At 40.6% G+C, this 21,218-nt stretch overlaps 1 protein-coding gene across 1 annotated transcript in view; it reads right to left on the reverse strand.

Annotated features, from left to right (window-relative positions):
* Nucleotides 1–1,360: 1,360 nt before the first annotated feature.
* The window catches only part of SMYD3 (SET and MYND domain containing 3), a 382,457-nt gene continuing 362,599 nt past the window's right edge, over nt 1,361–21,218 (reverse strand). Inside the window, exons 11-12 of the mRNA XM_083857103.1 lie at nt 7,993–8,101; nt 1,361–2,984 (exon numbers count right to left, since the gene is read on the reverse strand). Coding sequence (XP_083713229.1) covers nt 2,883–2,984; nt 7,993–8,101 — 211 coding nt within the window. The 3' untranslated portion in view covers nt 1,361–2,882. The remainder of the gene's footprint in view (nt 2,985–7,992; nt 8,102–21,218) is intronic.

Below are 21,218 nucleotides of genomic sequence, written 5' to 3' on the forward strand. Positions count from 1 at the left end.
CCAAGGTCATGGAGAATTTTTACTTCCAACATCAGGTTAGCACCCTTGAGAGGCATGGATACAGAGAATTTTGCCATGCTTAAATAAAAGCATGTTATTTAAATAACAGAGTTTAGGGAGCACTTTTTTTTGGTGTTCAACTATAATCAGCTATTCTTAGCAAAACTGTATCATTCCTCATGTTTTTTTCCCTGTGTTCTGCTACTGCTTTTCTTCCAAACACATAGTGCGATTCTGCTCCCTCTGAGTGCAATCTAACATTGTTTTTCCTAGACTCATTTAGGGAGAGTGACAAAACACAAGTAACTCAAAATGCAGTCCTAAAACTTGGGGTGAACTCAAGTATCCATTGCTTTGCAAAAGGCATCAGAAAAGCCTCCAACCTGTGGGAAGCAAGCAGCAAATCTGCCAGCATTACAGATAATGTTGCAGTCTGCCTCTTTCTGACTTTAGCATCTTTATCTCACCACTAATACCAGCACCTGAAAAATTTGACAGATATTATTCATGAAAACTGAAACATGATGTCTGTGCAAAGATAACATTACTTCATTTGAAATGAGTGCTTATCTAATGTTGCCTCCTCCCTGGCACCCTTGCTTGCTGTTACACTTTCAAAGGATACATTCAGGTAAATCCCTCCACAACCACAGACCAGCATTCTCTGCAGAAAATAGACTGGAGCAGGACCACCAGGAGAAAAAATCTGCCCACAACAACCTCCCCTGCAGCACTGTCAGCCCTGCTGGTGGTGTAAGTGCATGGGAATCTCCAAGGGAAATTGCTCAGTAAATGACAGAAAACCAGAAAATGTGACTTTTGCCTTGACCAAGCCAAAAGAAGTTTTGCATCAACAGTAATGAATATAAAGCATGGCTTATGCCCCCACACTAAGGATCCTCCTCAGGCCAGCCCAGAGAAGGTTAGGCAGGGTGGGAAAAGTGGTGGTGCCCCCAGGACCCTGAGGCACAGACCATCCTGGTGCCAATTTCGTTTCTTGCATTGAGCATTGGTCTGCAGATGGATTTCCAACAGCTCTGCACTGATGGCAGCACAGTTGCTGCTGTGACACTCCACAGCCTACAGCACATTCCTTCTCTGTTTCCCATCAGGCTATCATTGAACTCTTTCCTTTGTACCTTTTCTCTAAGTGTCTTCTTAGACACCACTGCTGGAGAGAAGGCCCCAGCACAGGTAGGTGCTTCAGGTTGCTGTAAAGTGGCTGTTCTCATTTGACAGCAGGAGACTCTGCCTTTCCCCCAGCTCCTACATTGGACTGTTAAGGTGTCCTTGCAGCAGAAGCCTCAGCAAACAGATATGTGAACATGAGATAACATAAGCATCATCGTTACACAAAAGTCATGTAAATTCCAACATGCATGTGCTCATTTAAAACCAGAAAACATGTTTTGAAGACTAGCTGTCCATCAGTACTTTGTCAGAACTCCCAATAAATGCAAAGGTGTGACCTTTTGCCCCAGACAATTTCCTTTTTATAATAGCAGGAAGACCCAACCAAGCAGTGAATTTCTGTGAGGATTACTGCACTTCTTGGGTGGCTGATATGACCTGGCCTCTGGCAGCAAGCCATGCTACCTACTCCAGAAATGCACTGCATTTCAGAGGTTATTGCTTGCACATTACTGCCGGGCAAGTGAACGCTCCAAATGCTGGAACAAATTCAAACGTCTTGAAAGAAGATATCTTCCTCAGCACTGGCATTCGTGTGCTGTGGCTGTAAATTGTGCTCAGAGTGTTCCTTTTCTTTTTAAATGTGTTCTCATCTTGTAATAATTAATGGTGTCAGGTTACTGGTGTGAAAAAAGCCTGACTTTACAACAACGATGGATTAATGAAGTAACAGTCATGGCTGGAGTAGCAGCAATAAATTGCCAGAGGAGTGACACACCTGAAGCAATACTTTCAAAGGCCTTAAATTATTTAAATTTCAATATCCCTCATAAATATTGTTTTTTGTTAATATTTGTTTTTGTGTTAAAAATGGAAGTCAACAGCTCTGGCAAGAACAAGTCTTGCTGATGAGAATGGGGAAATAGCATGCCTGTGCTTTCCAAGACATCCTTGTCTTCCTCAGGGATGACAATGTTCATCTGTAGATTTCTGAGCTTCTCTATTTGGGGATGTGGCATTCAAACCCTACAGACTGACAAAGGTCTAGAAGCCATAGCACTGAGCTCACAAATATCTGTTTTTAAAACAGTTATGAAGTGAGAAACTCTTGAAGCTGGCAAAATGGGGAAAAAGCAGAGTGAGCAATTTCTACTTTTGGTAATTTTTTTTTATTTAATCCATTTTAGTATTCAATATTATAAGGTATGAAATGGAAGAAGAAGATGGATAAAGGATTGCAGATCTATTGGGAGGGAAGAAAATCTCATTTAAAACATTGGAAACTTATTTGATGTCAAAAAGCACGGGATCAGGCTTTTGGAAACCATACCAAAAGGTAAGGCAAAAGGAAAAAAAGTATATTCTCTTAATTTATAATGTGTCCGACAAGAGATTTCTAATTGCTGGCAAAAACTGATATAAAAAATTGACTGCTGATATCAATGGAATTAGATCACTTGGTAACTGATGAAGACTCTGTATTCATTTCCCAATACTTACAATCAAACAATTAGGTGTTGTTAATTATTGTCAATAAGACTGATGATTGGTGACAAATACCCTCTGAAAATTACAGGAATTCTGCCAAACACCAACTCAATTCAGACTATACAGCAAAACTAATATTAAACCCTTTTGTAATGCAAATAGGACCTAAAGAAAAGACACTAAAACCTTTGAAAAGCTCCACAATGAAATAAAAACTTTTTCTTTGTCCTTGAATATTTTGTTTTCCAGACTAGAGATTATCTTCACTGTAATCTCAGCATGGCTTCACACTCTTCCTTTAACTCCATCAAGGCTTTCATCAGGCTGTGATCTGTCCCATGGGTCACCTTCATAATATTATAGGCCTTTAGGAAAGAACAGAAAGGGACATATTAGTTATCATATTAGTTATGCAAAGACTGGACCCTGGAGCAGGGTGGGATGTCCTCAAGTGGCTGAAATAGGAATGAAGAATCCCAAAGTACATGGTGATTTGTCCCTGACAAAGTAGGAGACATTACCACATTGTTCTTAGGTGTTAAAATCCACAAATATGCTGCACAACTGGATGTTTGGAATAGCAGAGAGACACTTTGGTACTGAGACATGAAGACTGGTCAACTACAACACCCAAGGTTTTGATACATTATTTAAAAGATGACTGTGATGTCCATGATCTTAGGAGGCTGAAAGTCCTGTAAAAATAGAAATGGATTAATGCTTAACCCATGGAATGAAGAACCTTTATCAGGAGCATCAAATAAATGAGTATATTAATAGTTTCACTGTCAAAAGGCATGTAGGAGAATGGGTCTTTGCTGATTTTCCCAGGGATTATTTTCTCTGTGTCTTTGTCATCTTCTGCTGCTGGGCTAATTTACGCTTGCTGATATTGCCTGTAGTGTGGCTGATTTCCTGCCACAGATATGTCTGCAATGCTCTTTGCCTAGCTCATGTTTAGATCATCACTTTTCATATGGCATTTCTGCTTCTTCCTTCTATTAAATTCCTCCTGCAAGCAGGGAGGTCCTAGATAGAAGCTGAGTCAGCACTTCTGACAACAGAACAAGGGAGCTAGTAGTGTATTGGCAGGAGAAAAGATCACAAATTTTTCATCATCCTAAACTGAAGAATTGAAAAAGACTACATGCAGCCTGTGTTTCAAAGGGTTCCTTGTCCATTCAGCTGACAAAATTCGGATAAATTTGCTTTGAATTGCAGAAAAAGTATGTTTTGGGGAAGAAATGTTGAGGAAGGGGCCTAATTTAAACTGGATAGATAAAAGTAAATATATATTTTTGTGGAATGAATGAAAGCCTACTTCCAAATTATAGAGACTGGCAAGCATATGGAAATTTCAGCACAGTTTATTTTTGCTTCAAATTTGCTAATTCTTAAGAGAGGGAGGCAGCACAAGACTGAAATAACAAGTTGAAATATCAGTCAAAATGAATCATAGTGAGCAAGGAGCTCTAAAAAGTCAAATATATCACAATGCTCTACTACTAAATGAAAAAATATACTCAGTTAAAAGAATGATGGAAATACTTTCACTGATTTAGAAGCGTCAAAGAAATGTGAAACAAAATCAGAAATACTATGTTTTTTGTACCATGAGCTGCACCCAGGCTAACTAGGAGGGGACAAGATGACCCTAGAACAAAGTAGACAGGTGAATTGGCCCTGGATCCTGACACATTGGTGCACAGTGCTGGTATGCCCTGTCCTAGAAAGCTGATGGATTTATTGTAAATGATGTATGCTAAGAGCTGTGCATCTGGATACATCTGAGTGACAGTCCTGGGGCAGCTGACCTGGATCTTCAGCCCCACCACAGGATAGAGCTCAGGCTCATAGTGATGGACTTGGACCCTGACACGCTGAGATGCACAGCCAGAGATGTCTGTATAGATATACCACCATTAAAAAACAATAATCCTTAATATAAAACTTAATCCTGAGTTAATGCTACCATTGCTGCCTTTTTCCCTCCAGCATTTTCTTTCCAGTTCTTTTCTTTCCTAAGTATGGCAGACAAAAGCACTGTTTTTATCCTTTTGCATCCTTGGAAGAAATCATTCTTTTGCAATGTACCATCCCACACACTGCTGTACAAGTCATAACCAGCTGCAGCAAAGTTAAAACAGCAATGACTTGTGTAATCCCTAAATTCAACAGGTATTAGGTTATGTAGCTGTTTTGGCAAAGGTCAGTGCAAAACTGGGGATAATTTCAGCTCCAGTGCAAGGAATTGTTTCACTGGACAGAAGCAGAACATTTGGGCTCTCTGCCCATACCTGTGCTCTCCTCAACCCCACAGCTCACCAGCAGAGCCAAATGTAGATCCATGCGGTCTGTGTGCTCTCCCTTTCAGCTAAAAGAGCAAATCTAATTATGAAAAGCTACAGCAGCAACACAGGCCAGGCTGTCATCAGCCACACCCTGTCTCCCTGAGGAATATAAACCCGCTTAGATCAGAGGTAGGGCTGCTGCTCCATGGATGTAAATGAGGAGCAGTGCAGGTGTTTGTGCCTGATTTTCACAGGAATGGGGCAGGATGCCCATGGCCATGGCTGTGGGGAACAGGGAAAGCAGGAAGCAAATGGCCATGTGCCAGAATGGCAGGAAGTGTAGGCTAGTGTTGCAGAGGGTTTTCCATCTCTCTTGATTGAAGGGGACAAGTTGTTAAAGCAGGCACAGGAATACTTTGGAAGGCAGCCAGTAAACAATTCACCGTTTGAAGCAAACACCTAGAGAAGGGAAGAATTTCAGCCCAATGAATTCCTGTGTTCTTTGCCTCCACAACGGTGATTTCTATAAGAAGAGAAGTTGTACAATACCTGTTGTAGATGTTCATGGGGCAAGGCAGCTGTATCCATCAGCTCATGGGAGACAAAAGTACTCCTATGACCATGCCATGCCAGGCTCTTAAATTGTTTTTCAGACTGGGCTGCAGTTCCTGTCTTTTGCTGACAAAAGCTTTCCAGATCTAAAATTAAATTTGTCCTTTATTATGTCTTTCATATATATGTATGTAAATTTAAAAATAATATGTTGGCTAGAAAATAAACTAAGGGCTACCTTCAGTTTTTATTCCAGAGAATATTTATGTCAGACTTCAATTTCAAAATCTAGCAAATAAGATTCTGTAGGACCTAACAGAAGTTTAGGGGGTGATTTCTTTCTAATAAAGCCCTCCACATTATTTAGGCTTTCTTTGGGGGTGCAGAGCAGAGAACTAAACCCATAGAGCCCTAAGAGCAAGGTGGTTATGATAGTGATTCATTTTTTTGTGGCACAGAGAGCAGCAAGTGAGGGCTGGGCTGCAGAGCCAAGTGTGAAGATCTACTGGTCTTAACAGAGCATGTATCTGCTGCAGAGAAGCTGTCAGTCCCCAGCAGCTCTGAGGCTGCGCCTGATTAAACAGGATTTATATGTGAGGTGAATTCCACTCAGATCCCAATTCTTCTGCACCTTCCATATCCTTCTTCTTAATGCCACAGTGAAATTAGTCTGACGAGGGTTCCAACAGGGTGCTGCTATTCAGTGTCAGAGTGTATTAAGAAGAGTAATGAAGCAGAGAAGGTAATCGAGTTTCTGCTCTGAGCATGTGGCATGCTCTGTTGACACATCTAATCACAAAGGGGCAAACTGTGTTCTCATATAACTCTAGGACATTATCTGAGTAATATTAGGAATCACATCCGTTAGTCACAAGAAACTGGGAATTATATCTTCCTCTAATTTGTTCCAGTGTAGACAGCAAGGAAGTGAATCAGTTGCAGAGCTCATCTGAAGAAGGTACATGGAGAAACAGGATGACAAAAAGCTTTTCCTCCTTTCAGTTGTGCTCCCAGGGAGTGGTAGTTTAGTCTCTTCTTGTCCCACACTTGAATGAAAAAGGGGAGGCTGAATAGGGAATAAGCAAAGCCATGACAGGATTCTACACCTCAGTTGTAAAGCACTTACTGTGTCCTTGTGGAGCAGCAGTGGTTTGGAGCCTCCTTTAGAGGCTCACTGAAGTATGACACAGAAGGGCAAGCAGCACCTAATGTCCCTTTGCAGAGAAAGGGGGGTCACAGCCTAGAAAAGGTTTCCGTGTTAGGCATTGCTCAGTTTCCAAAGGATCACAGAGTAGCAATCTGGCTTGTCATGAGCAGCTTCTTCCCCAAAAATATATAAATCCCCATTGCAATGTCCACCTTCACTGACCAGCAGCATTCACTTGCCTCTAGGGGAATTTGCTCCAGTTTAGTCTAATGCAGTACCATAGAAATACAATTAGAAAATGCCTGTTGATATAATTGTAGCAGTGTCAATGAAAACAGAAGCTCCTCTGACCAGTCTCATTCCACTGCTAAAAGGGAAAGTCTGAATGTTTGGAAATTATAAATATCTTGGGGGAAAGAGCAGAGAGATTACCTGGCATATGACAGATATATGACATACTTCTGAATTATGAATGAAAATAGAATTGATTACTCTTCTGTCTGCTTTACAATGATCAGAATTGGCTATAATTTAAATAAAATATATCAAGTGAAGATTTAAATTATACCAAGACTTAGCAAGAATGGCATCATATTAAATACTAATTTATTACTTAAAAATATGAAAAATATCAGTTATTCAGCTTGCATCATTAATCAGATGTTAAAACCAAAGAGATAAGGGGGTTGAAGAAAAGGTAAGTACAAAATGTTAATATCTAGAGAGTCATGACTGATATTATATTTATAGGAGACCTGGGCAGGAGGAGTGAAAAAGCACCTCTCCTCATCTCCAGTGGAGACATCCATCCCCGTCTATCCCAAGAATTTCCCTAACTCTGCCACAAAGCACTTCATATAGCATGGACATTACTCAGAGGGAATGTACAACCAAACAATAAGAAATAGAAGGGATCAAGAAACATGCCTGTTGATTTCAGTATGGCTCACAATAAAATACATGTTAAAGACGAAGTTGTCCAGCCTGAAATCACAGAACCTGATAGGGAATAAGGAGGGTAGAAACTGCAGCACTACTCCTGTTCCTGTACTTTCAGTGCTCTCAGAATCACTTTGCTATGGGAATGAGGAACATAGGAAACACTGAGGTAATTTTATCTCTTCAGAGTTAATAGTAATTTTTCATCCAGGCACCCCTGAGCTATCAAACTGTAATTAGCTGTGACTGATGCTGGAGAATGTCTGTGCCTGAAATGCTGTGCTGAGCAACAGTGACCCATCACCACACCCAGCTGGAGCCTGGGGAAACACCACTGATGGAAGAAGTGGTGAGGAGTATCCAAAGGCATGAGCGGGGAGTCACACAGCAGTTTTGCGGGGAAAAAGGGAGGAGGGTAGAAAAAAAATATTTCACCATACTGACCTGTTTCAAGGTTTCCAGTGCCTGAGGAAACATGCCTTGACTGTACTGCAGTTTGCCCACTCGCATCAGCTGGACAGCCCTCAGTGGATGGAAACCAGGATAATACAGTCTGTAGAGAAAAAGGAGGAAAACATGTCACTGTCAGCTCTCACCTTCACAGTCACTGCCTCTGTGGAGAGCTATTAGGGTGGGACTGCAAAGTCATTGTGAATGTTAATAAGGTACTCAGAGAAAATTAGCTGCAATACTGAGAAGCATGAAATACTGAGGGGAATTAGAAAATTATTACTCTCCATCCCAGAGGAATGCCTTTAACATTATCCTGTTAGAAAGTGACGAGAGCGGGATTATTTAATTTGCTACTGTTGGATAATACAATAGCATTTACTGTACTTAGTGTTGCAAACAGAGATCCTTGACAATCTCAGGTCTCTGGAAAGGCATAATTTTAAGAGGAAGCTTCATCAGGGAACCCAGTCCTGGATTGTCCAAGATGAAGGAGTGGGACTGCAGTGAAAGCAGGTATATAACATCATGAGACATTCTTCTGAGGGCTTGTATGCTGCTCCCTGTTGCATAAAAAGAACTGGTTCTGCACATTCAAGGAAACATCTCACACTTGGCTTGCTCATCTACACAAGGTATCTGCTATTCCTGTTCTTAATTATTTTCACGGAAGCAGAGGTTCTATTAAAAAACCAGAATGATGATCTCTTTTTTCTAGGAAGAAGATGGAGAGTAGTATCATTATTAATTATTCTCAAGATGCTCTTGAAATGTTCATGGTGGCTGCTCCAGATTTTTAAATCCACTACCCCTTGGCTCATCATATGTGGATTGCACCCCAGCCCCATGTTCTGGATGTGCAGATCATGATATCTTGAAAAAGCAACTTGGGGACTGCAAAAAGCCATGGATATAACTTGCCTGGAACTGGCCATAAGGAAACATGAGGGGAAGGGACACACCTGTGTTAATTTACACTCGTAAGTTAAGTTACTTATGAAAGACCTCATATATTTTTTTACTAACTATCCCAGAATCACAGAATCCTTAGAGTTGAAAGAGACCTCTGGAGATCATCCAGTCCAACCTTCCTGTCAAGGCAGGGTCACCTAGGGCAGGTAACATTCGAACTCATCCAGGTGGGTTTTGAATATCTCCAGATGGAGAATCCATTACTTCCCTGGGTGGCCTGTTCCAGTGCTATGCCAACTTCAATGGAAAGAAGTTCTTCCTCATGTTTTTATTTATGGCCAGTGCTCCTTGTCCTGTCATTGGGCACCACTGAAAAGAGTTTGGCACCATTGTCTTGTCACCCTCCTTTGAGAGGTTTAAATGCATTAATGAGATCCTTCTCAGTCTTCCCCAGACTGCACAGGCCCAGCTCTCTCAGTCTCTCCTCATCAGAGATGCTCCAGACTCCTCATCCTCTTTGTGGCCTCTGTTGGACCCTCTCCAATGTCTCCTTGTCTTTCTTGTGCTGAGGAGCCCAGAACTGGACACAGTATTCCAGAAGTGGCCTCACCAGGGCTGAATAGAGAAACAGGATCAGCTCCCTCAACCTGCTGGCCACACTGTTCCCAATGCACCCCAGGACACCAGTGGCCCTCCTGGCCATGAGGGCACTGCTGGCTCATGGACAGTTTGTCACCCACCAGAACCCCCAGTCCTTCTCCTCAGAGCTGCTCCCCAGTAGGTCAGTCCCCAGTCTGTGCTGGCACTGGGGGTTATTCCTCCCCAGGTGCAGGACCCTGCCCTTGCCCTTGCTGTACCCATTGTGTTTCTCTGCCCAATTCTCCAGCCCATCAAGGTCCCACTGAGGGGCAGCAGAGCCTTCAGGGGTATCGGCCCCTCCCCAGTTCAGTGTCAGCAGCAACTGGCTGAGGGCGCCTCCTGTGCCACTGAGAAACAAGCTGAATAAAAATGGACCCAGCATTGATCCCTGGGGAATGCCAGTGACTACAGACTATGCAAATGAAAGAATAAAAGCCTTAAGCACAGCTCACCAAAGACAAACATCCTACTTGATCAAAGAGCATTTTATTTCCTCAAGTACACAAGCAGTGCGCTTGAGCAGTGTCTAAAAATACAAAATGAGTCACAACTTCAGGAAGAATTGCCAATAAGCTTTCCAAAAACTACTTCTCAAAGAAAATCTTTTTTGTGTTTATGCTAAACCTATGATCATCAGAGTTCAGGGTAACTGTTAGTGAATGATACCACAACAGTCAGGAAGACACTCAAATTTAATGCTAAAACATTAAATAATGTAAATTTGTACAATGTACAGAAATCTTCTGATAAGTCAGCATGCAAATTAATAAATTATTTTTCTTTGTTATATTTCACTAATGAAAATGCAAACAAAAATTAAACACAAGTAATTGTTTAAATGGTAGCATATCTGGCTGTCCTTATAAATCTCTAATTAGGATGTGTAAACCATGAGTTTTCATACTCAGATTCCCCTATTCCACTGGTTCCACACAGTTTCAGTGAAGACATACAGAAATATGTGGAAAGTGTGCCTGGCAGGATCTCAGCAGCAACAGCTTTTGATCTGCCAAAGCCTCTCATGAAACAGCAGAAGCCAATTCCTCAATGAGAATAATCCATCCTGAATTGCCACAAGCACCTCCTGCTCATCCCCCTTGTGGGTTGCAGTTCAAAAAGGCTGAAAAGCCAGCAGACAAGAGAGAAGAAAAATGATAGCACTTATCTCAGTCCAAACTGACCACTCAGGAACTTCAAGGGTCGGGTCAAACAAACACTAGGAAATTATCAGTAGGTGTATTTTTAAAATTTGTTTCTGGTTATTATATCAACATGGTGCTATCTGATACTAGTGAAATAGGGAGAAAATGCAGAGATTTTGGTGTGAATTAATGAAGACTAATAGAAATTACAGCACAAACATGGGCACAAATGGAAATAATGAGCACATGCACAGCTTCGTAAAAATTGAAAATAAAATGTCTATATAATTGCATCCTTCTGTTCTCCTCTGTGACTGCTGCAAAGGAAGGAGTAAAAATGTCATTTCCTCTCCTCTATGCCACTAAAAGGCCAGGATACCTGGAGAAGGATCATGGCCACAGGAAAAGGTGGAGAGACAAAGAGAGACAAAGGTGGAGAGACAAAGATTTTTGCATGAGATGATAACCCATCTCTGTAGGCCCCATTAGACTGTTGCTGCTGTATCCTGACAGCTCTGATTCTTTTGCCACTGTTCTTTCACAGCTGCTTCACGTCTCTGTCATTCCGCACCTATATCTTTCATCCTATCAAGCATCTTTTTAATCTGCCTTTCCTCACCCTTCTGGATAACCAGCCCCATTCTGATACCAACACAAAGAGGAAATGTGAGTCCTGCCTTGCCTGCAGCCAAATGAGGGGTGGCAGCTCAAGCAGGAAACTCCAGGCTGTGCTTTAGTTGATCAGTGTGCACCTGCTAAACTTAAATAACACAATGTGGGCCCGTCAGAATTCAGAATATGCCCCTTCATGAAAACGTGTTTCTTTCTATAGATCATACACCTGCAGTCAGTAAAGGTCTAGGACTGTGGTATGTGCAATACCAGGGAAAACAGGCAGCGATTTAGCAATGTCAGGTAACCAGCCCAAGCTACCAGCCATAAACTAAAGCAAATGAAAACTTAAGATGAGGACAGAGAAGGAGTAAAATGTGTGAAATGTGGGGTCCTGTGCTCATAAATATTTACAAAGCTGTTTTACTGAGCTGATTTATGCTCTCATCTTATGCATGTACATAGTTCCATTTTGCAAGTCTTAAAACTGGTCTTTGAAACAACTGTTTATTTTCACATTCTGGAATAAATCTATTAAACTATCAGAACACTGTTTATGGAAGGACATCCATTGAGTGACTTTACTAGAGAAATCCAGGCAACTTGCAGCTCTTCTGGGAGATGTGCAAGTAGGGAAAATGTTGCTGGCTTCTTCAAGACATTCCCAGGATTCAGTATTGTGAAACATTGGTGTGACAGAAGGAACTAAGCAGTGTCAGGCACTTGTAGGCCAATTTTTCATCCCCATGCCTCCCTCTGAACAAAATCAAGTGAATAGATTTAGGAATAAGAAGATATTTACCAGCCAAGGAACTGCTACCTAAAGACTGTCAACAAGAGACCAAGATAACTATAGAGAAATACATGCTGTAAAACACGTTACAGCTCGGGAAGAGTAGGATTTCAATCTGAAAAGGATTTTATGAGATTTATAAGGGCCTGAGGGACAAGAAGGGAAACAGCAACTACTGAAAGCTGAAGCATTGTTCTGTGGAGTGATGCTTCCTTGCCCTTGGCACTGGTCAATGCCCAGTAGATCACTTGCAAAGAGAGATTAAACAACATACAACTAACAAAGCTGCTCTGTAAACAAGACAGCTGGAGGAGGCTGAGAATGAGCTGTACATTTTGTATCACATCCTCTGCTTTTATGAGGCAGCACAGCTTTGTCTCCATCTATGCCCAACAGCATCCATGCTGGCCTGATCCTCCAGCCTGCCCTCCTGCCTGTCAGCTGGTGTCCCCAGTATGGTGCTACCTGCAAACCCCACAGAAGTGCCTCCTGCTGCCTCCTCTGGGTCATTGAAAATGGTGTTGAACAGGACGAGTCCCAGGACAGATCCTGTGGTACCCCCAGTGTTACTGACATCAAACAGGGGAAAACACAACAACCATGTCCTTCCACTCCACCACTCAGTCAGGATTTGACCTGTTTTGCTCTCTGCTCACCTGGGCCACAACACCCTAACCTGCATGCTGGCTCCCTGGTTGTCTCAACCTTGCAGAGACAATAGTGAGCACACGGGTCAGCTCTCCCAGTGCCTGTTCTGGACGAAGCCATTCAGTCTGATGGAACTATAGGGGTCACAAGCTCTCAGATAACCCCTGGCTCAACCCTTATCCTGGGATGTGCCTGAGAGACTTCATAAGTGACCAGTGAGGCAGAGAAGGCACCACCTAGCTAACCATTCAAAACCACAAATGAAAGTGATTTCCCAGTCTTCAGGTAGCTTGTACCAGTGCTTCACTGTTCCAAGCAGCAGCAGTTCCTGCACTTCCTTCACAAAATACAAGGATACCAATTTCTAAGCAAAGAAATGGCTCATACTATGTAAAACAGTAGATGTTTCTAAGGAAATCCACTGCTCTCTTGGTAATTCAGCCTCAAGGTTTGCCTTGATTAACCCCCAGAGCAGTCACTAATCATATACTTTATAAAGGAATTCTATGTATTAGCTCTGAATCTCTTGAAGCAATCTCCTGTGTTTCGTGTAAGGGACAGCGTAAAAACCACAACCCTTGACAAAATTTAGCCAATTCTTTCTATTTCTTAATAATGCAGTTCTATTAATTCCACTCAACCTATCTCAAATTACAAGATAAAGAGCCAGAGCTTTTGTGTTCTCTTGTGAATTAAAGCCTAGTATTAAAAAAAAGAGACTATGCAAAATCACTGTCTTTTCTGATGACTCATATTTAAAAATAGATGTCTACCATTCCTTGCAGATCAGTCTGTGGGACTAACATTTATACTGCTGTCTTCAGCCTGACATAATTAGAAACAGGAGGATTTATAAGACCTGGAATAAAGGTTTGAAGTGGAAATGATACAAGTCTCTTTACTAAGATGACATGTAAAGGGTGATGCTATACATAACTGTAAACGGGTTTGCAGTACCTTTCAGTGCAAGTAAATATGACATCATAAAAGATGTAAAGCAGTTTCAGGAGCCCCAACAACACAGAAGGGATAAAGAGGCCCAGGGCTTCAGCAATGGTGGTGAGAAGAATGCAGAGAGGACAGTATCAGCCTCAAAACAGAAATGTACCACAAATACAGCACCCACTAAGTTCAACCTTCTCTTCTTTCTCTGACTTGTTCTTGATTTCTGAACTCCTCACTATCTGAGTACATTCATTAAAGCTGTCCACTGAACTGAAGCCAAAGAATTGGTTTTATGTTGTCCAGTTACTTGTTTTCTCTTTAGTCAGTGATGTGAAACTGGTCAACTAATTCACATATTATTTCTGCCCCTTGGCTGAGATGCTGAATGGGTTCTACACATTAGAACTATAATAAATATTTTTAGGAAAAATGTAAGGACAAATTTTTATTTGTGCTAAAAAGGACAATTTTTTATTTGTGCTAAAAAGTATGATACAAAGAAATCACATGCATCAGGAACGTAAGACAGGTAAACTAACTACACTCATATAGGAGTTTACAGATTTTAAAGTCAAAGGTGCTGTTCAGTCTGATCTCCTACACAGAATTTCACCTAGCAATTCCTGCTCCGAACCCAGCAATTTAGGCTAAAGTAGTACTTAAGAAGAAATGCTCTATTTATAGAAAATAATCTTAAGCAGCTTTATACATAATTTGGTCAATGTTTTATTTTTTAACAAGCATGAGCCCTGTTGCAAGAGTTTTGCCCAGAATGAGCAAGGCTATGGGGTTAGTTTTGGAGGAAGCTGGAATGTGTCATTGATAGGTGACTCTTTTGATAGCTAAGTATTAAAAGTCTGGTAGGAACTTTGAAATTTTTAAGGGCAATATGTCTGTATTAACCTGTTTAAAATATTTAGGAGTTCCTGTGAAAGCCTTAAAAAAAAAAAAAAATACTGTCCTGGCTTTCATGTTAATATTGCATTTTTTTAACGGGAATAATAATAATGTTAAGCTGTTATTCTTTATGTTTTTTCTTTCTCTTTCCCCCTCTATTTTTTTTCTTAACAACTTCTTATCTATCATGGATGACCAGGTAAGTTTAAATCAGTTCAATACTTCACAACTCCTATTATACCTTCTGCAGCCATGTCTTTTTTGAGTAGAAGACTAAATGCTTTACCTGTGCCAGACCTGATATACTCCAGCTGCCCTGGAAAATTTATTGTTCATTTTATCTCCCCATCACAGTGTCTCATGGAGACGATCAAAGCATCAGTCAACAGTTTAATTCTGGCATCAGTCTTTTCTATTTTTTCCTGGATTTGACCTCTCTCACTTGGATTCTGAGATCAGCTCCTCAGCACTAGCAGGGAGGTTTTTGTGGAGGAAACCACTAGTGCACATCCTTAAAGCATTATAAAAATGCTTTGCCAGCAATGGGAAAACATTGTTAGAAGAAATTTTATGCTGGGAAGTCTCTAACAAACTAAAGCAGGAGAAATTACTTTCTGTGATTACTATGCAAAACTACTAATTATCCCTAAGAGACTTCTTCTGGTCTAACCAAATAACAGCAGAAAATTGGCATCATTTTCTGAGCCAGCTGGGACAACATCAGTACAGATGTGCAGACCTAACACCTCTGATCAGAGTTCATTTTGGAAGACTCCATATTACATATTTATATATGTCCTGGTTGAACATTTTTGCATCCTAATTTAAATGTGCTCTCTCTCTGTGAGAGACTCTGGACTCTTTGGACTGTTTTGTATTGGCAAAGCTCTTAGTTAAAATATGGAGATTTTCACCAATGCCCACAACTCATGTATAAGCCTCATCCTACTAAGCAGCAAAGTGCATGGCATGACAGCCTTTGTTCTGCACAGATAAGATATGGAGGCCCAGGCAAACGAAATAGTTTGTCCAATGTTACAAGATAAAATCTGTGGGAAAGTTAAACCTAGATTTATTTCATTGTAGCTCTAGGATGGCTTTTGGTTCATGCAGACCCTGGGTCTTGTGTCTGTGCTGTCTTGCCTACCTGTCTGGCTCTAACAGTCCAAATGAAAGTAAACAGTTTTAGAGGCTTAACAGGCTTGCTGTATTTTGTAAAACAAAATATAGAGACAGCAGCCATAGTAAAGAAACTTTTGTGCCAGACTGACAACTTATTTTTCTGTTTCTTTTTTTCTATTCTGTTGTCACTCAAGAAATGTCCTGTTATTTCTGTGGAACAACTGCCTCTGGAAACAGTTCAGGATTTAGATCTGTGAAATAATGCTTCAAAATATTTTTCATCACATCTGTATCTCATACTGATCCATTATTATTTGTTTCAGTAATTTAGCTGATGTGATCAAATAAGAAATCATACTTCTTAATTGACTGAATTCTCAAGAAATGTTAGCTATCCATCTCAGAAATTATTTCTCTCTGGCTGCTGATCATTCTGCCATATTCCTTATGATGAAAATTTATGTCACATTAAAATGAATATTGTTCCAGATGTTGTCTCTGCCAAGATTTGAATGATAACTTTAATAAAATGAAAAAATGGGATAAACTGCAATTTTCATCTTGGCTCTTGATCTCTCTAACTCATCCACTTAAAATTCTAACTCTCTCAGTTTGAACGGTCCACTTCAATGTTTTCTCCTCTTCTGTTATTATGAGATGTTAAGGAAATAAAGCGTGCCCAATCTGGAATGGAAGTAGGAAAAGATTTTATATATATATTGTCTCTGTGTCCTGTCTGTGAGCTTCAAAATGTCTTGTAGCTCTTAGGTTTTTTTGCCCTAAGTTCACCACCTCTACAGATAAAGATGGCAGTGTGGACTGTCATTGCAGATAGGAACATACTGTCTCCGCCCTTGCATAACCAGAGAGTAAGAGATTAAGATCAACAGTTTAGTTCAAAGGATTTATAATAAGATTCTAAAAGCCATATACAGATTACATTGGGAGAATGCCAGAAAACACAAGAAGGGTAAGAAATGCAGCAAAGGAATGAAAGGAAAGCTGATTAAAGAGAACATGCATGGGAAGAGAAGCAAGAAACTGAAGGGAAATGTACATTAGAGACACTGTAATTTGTGACAAAGATCTTGGCATCACCTTCTCCTCCAGCAAAAAACCTCTGACCAGCTGCTGATGGTATGAAAAATGACTCACTTTCCCTATCTCATGCAGCTGAGAATACAAGATTGCAGGTACAAGAAATTCGAGTTTAGACTTCAGTCTTAATCAGAGACCTACAGGTTTGCATGATCTCTCCTCTTCATCACAGAGAGTGACAGGAAAATGTAAAGCACTGATGGATCTCTAGACACATCACATATGACTTTCCTCTGATTGATTCCTTCTGCTGTGACACGAATCCCTCAGTATCTGAGCCACACACATCTAAATACTACTGATGTCAGCAAAGCTTGGAGAAGTCAGATGAGTGTGTGGGTGTTCACAAGCTACAGAAGGAAGGAGCCAGTAGCACTGATATCTTCAGTGCAAAATGTCTTCTCCAGTATCTCCGACCACCTCAGAAATCTGTTATAATAGAAAAGTGATAACATGCTCATTTTTGACCACACAGGTGCCTCACAGGCTCACCTCTCTTGTGCTTTTTTTTCCTTTCTCCCACTATGTTGTTACCTTTCAAAATTTGTCAGACCTGTGCTATATCAGCTGTCATTTCAGTTTGTCTGTAGTGCTGGATACAACTCTTGTCAAAAATAATAGCAATGATAACTGAATTAGCATTTGCAAAATGCTAAAATTGCAAAATTTAGTCACATTCTCATGCATAACTTGTTACTATCATGTCTGAACAAGAGCTCTATTACCTGATGTCAGATATTTAATTTAGACAACCAGCCTTACTCCTCTTCATGTCTCAGCTTTTCCATCTGTAAAATGAGAATACTGATCTCTATATTCAGTAGACTAATATGAGGGCTAAATACTGTCATGTTTGTGAAGAACTTTGAGAGTTCCATAGGAAGATTCTTTAGGCATTCAAAATATTAGCAATAGTTCTGAAAAGAATGACAAATCCTTGGTAGGCTACAGAGTTAAAACGTGACAGCTAAACAAGACCATCTGTCTGAGCTGGAGAACATGTAACTTCCATCCAGTTGCTCAGCTGGCTACAAAATTTCTTGCACGACCCAAAAGGCATGTAAATTGCTCCAGAGCTTCCTAGGAAATACAACAATCTGGAAGAAATGGGAGGGGGGAAAATAGCATTCTTTATAGAAAAAAGGAGACCAGCTCTGAACTTTATGAACAGCAATCATGAGCAATAATCTCTCCCAGGCTCCAAAGTGCTGCCTGAAATGCTAGCTGAATATAAAAGAGAGAATTTTTTTCAGGTAACACATCACAGTGCCTCTTCACAGCATGGAAAACAGTGTGCAGTACTTCAAATGACCAAGGCTTGCTTGAACTCTGTTTGTAATTGAAAGTAGCATGTTCACTGAGCAAGCATTTTTCAAGGAAAGACAGGTTTGTGGTACACCTTGATTAATGGGTATGTTTGTACCTTGGCAATACAGGCATGAGGTAAAAAAATTTAAAGGGAAGATCTCAAGTCACCATTTCAGAATTATATGTTATTGTCCCAAAAGATTGTGAGGCTTTTCAAAATTATACATGGCTATAGTTATGTGGCCCAGCCACTCAGGGCTTGTTTAGAGACATTGGAGAGTATGAAAGATACTCTCCAATAGGCACTTTGCATCAAATTTCCTCAGTATGAGGTTTTGGATTGAATTTCTAGATTAGGTCATTAGAGGTCCATGTCTTCACATGATGAGGTTATATTTCTGTAGGCAAGATAAGGGATGAACAATTCATTTAAGCTAAAGTGCAATGCATTCAGGGACCTACTGAATAAATCTCTTGTATAAAGACAGAAACAAAGTATTCCCAGACTGAAAAAAAAGGGCACAAGACACAGCAACCGAGTTCCCAAAGAATTAGCCATTTTTTTCTTCTGCTTAGTGCCAACGACATAAAAATGCATAATGGATCTGTTGGAAGGATGTTTTCTCCAGCTGTGAGAACTCTAGCCCTTTGTAAGAAGAGCCATCAATGGAAGGGCAGCCACCTCTCTGGGCCAGACCACAAGGACAGTGGCTGAACGTGCCACTGAAGCATTGGCCTTGAGCCACCAGAAGGACAAAACCAAACCAAACTCCAAGCAAATGAACAAACAAAACAAAAAAACCCAGCCAACCAAAGAAAAAACCCACTCTGGGAGCTGCACAGGAAATCCTTTGGAGTTCCCTGACAGAGACTTGGTTAGTCCAGCCCTTACAGTGATCCTTGCCCAGGCACCAGTGGAGACACAGACATTTTGTGTCCAACCTCCTTTCCCTAAAGGCAATGGTGGAGCACACTTCGGATGAGAATCCTCTGAAACGATCTGGTAAATGTTTAGCCTGGACCCCACTCACTGCAGGCAGTATAGGCACAAAAGAGGAGCTATAACTGCACTATCATGCCTAAAGCACGTGAATAAATGGCTTGTAACTGTCCAACATAACAAAACAGTGAGCAACCACATTGTCTCTCAGCTGATTGTATGGAGGCAATTACCCCATTGATTTATGGATGAGTGGGGATGGAGGAGGGGAAATGAGCAAAAAAACCCCATATGTGAACTCTGTCAAGTACTATTTTTTTCTATCAAATGTTATTTGGGTCCTGCTGAGCTAAAGAAAGACTGTAGCACTTGGCCCACAGTTCCCAGTAGTGGACCTCTGTGCAATGAGACCAGGTTCACAGTCCTAGCTCAAATACTAGCCAGCACATGGGGGAGAGCTCCAGCAAGCTGCTGTGCAAGTGCAGCAGAGCTGTCAGGGTAATCAATCTGTGGCTCTTGGATCACTATTTCATCCCGTGTCCCAGGTTATACCCCTTAGTTGGCTAAAGCTCTCTGGCATAATATTTACTTTTGGTTTCCCATTACATATACCAGCTGTGTTTGAGGCAGAACTCCAATCTGTCTCACAACTCATTATTTCAAACAGTAAGAAGAAATTTCCTTTTCTTCCTCTTCCTGGATATTTTTCTTCTCTGTTTTCCTCTTCTAGGTTTTTGCATCTTTCTTTCATAGTTTCTCTATCCTTACCCTTATATTTTCTTCTTTTAATATTCTGTATCCTAACAAGCTGTCTTTTTCCCCCTCTAACCTACTCTTATTATATTTTTATTCGTAATTTTGACATTTTTTCACTCCAGGATCCTCTCTACCTACATATAACCAAAGTGCTATGCCCTGTGTAGGCTGACTGCTCATCTAGATGTGCAAAATGCAAGATATCTATCTTTGAAGGAGCTGCTAGACCACTTACAGCTGTTTCAAAGTAAACTCCCTTTATGCACTGCAAATTACATGTTAAGACATGCAATGGTGTACTGTGCATAAAGCCTCAGGAAACCACCCATTGATCTATGATATGTCCATTAATCTCTGCAGCCTAAAGGGCATCTTTCTAAATTTGTACAGGAGCCAGGCATGAGAAGAAATCTGTCAATACCCTTTTCTGAGGCACAGGAAAAACCACATACTGAGTTTTTGCTATTAAATGTGAATCCATAGAATGAGGCAGTCATCAAATTCTAAAATGGCATTTACTTGCCTCCAGCAAAAATAAAATGTCATGGCTCCTTCTGATTTTGCAAAGTATCACAATTTGATTGTCAATTTGTGATTTGTCTGAAATATGGCTCAGATATCTCTTGGCTTTCATGGCATCCGTTCTGAGGATTTTTGTATCACTTCCAGTTTGTATTTCATGCTGGACCAGATGTATCTTAATAGAGTGCAGAAAAAGGCCTCTGCTGGGTGACAGCTTCTCTCCCAGAAAAACGGATATCTTTCCTGGAATTACACAGCAAATGCACATCATGGCACTACAAGATTTTGTAATAAAAAGGATTTTATGCGGCCCCTCTGATCCATATTTTCTTTCTTTCTCTGCTCATGCTGGTACATCAAATAACGTTCTTGGTCCACTTCCTCCCCTTTTTAATGAAAGACACTTTTTTTGAAAGGGCTCTACTAATTTCTTACTGGCTTTGAGCAAACTTTTTTGGGAAAAAAAAAGAAGATATATCTTATCAAAGTCCTTGATATTTAGTTACTTACATTGTCCCTTATCAGGGACAGCTGATGAGAGTTGTACCTTCATATAAGAAATACAAGTTTTTGTAATTACTATAAAGTACAAATAACACTAGTAATGCAAATGAGTTCTGCAAAATATGTACCTTTTGCCAATGCTGGTTTGAGGCACGATACCGTAGTTCCTATGAAAGTGCTGAGTATTAACTTCTTTGTGACATTTGTTTATGAATAGAGATGAGCCAAGAGGGAAATTTTGCTGTGCATGGATGTACACTGACAGCATGAATACTACTGTGTAGTAGAAGTATTTCCATCATGACATAAGTAGATTTAAATTGAATGCATGCAGATATGCAGATTGCCTAAAAGATGAGCCCAGACAGATTAAATATACCCA

Source organism: Zosterops lateralis (genome assembly GCF_965231275.1).
Source record: "Zosterops lateralis genome assembly, chromosome: 3".
NCBI classification, from domain to species: Eukaryota; Metazoa; Chordata; class Aves; order Passeriformes; family Zosteropidae; genus Zosterops; species Zosterops lateralis.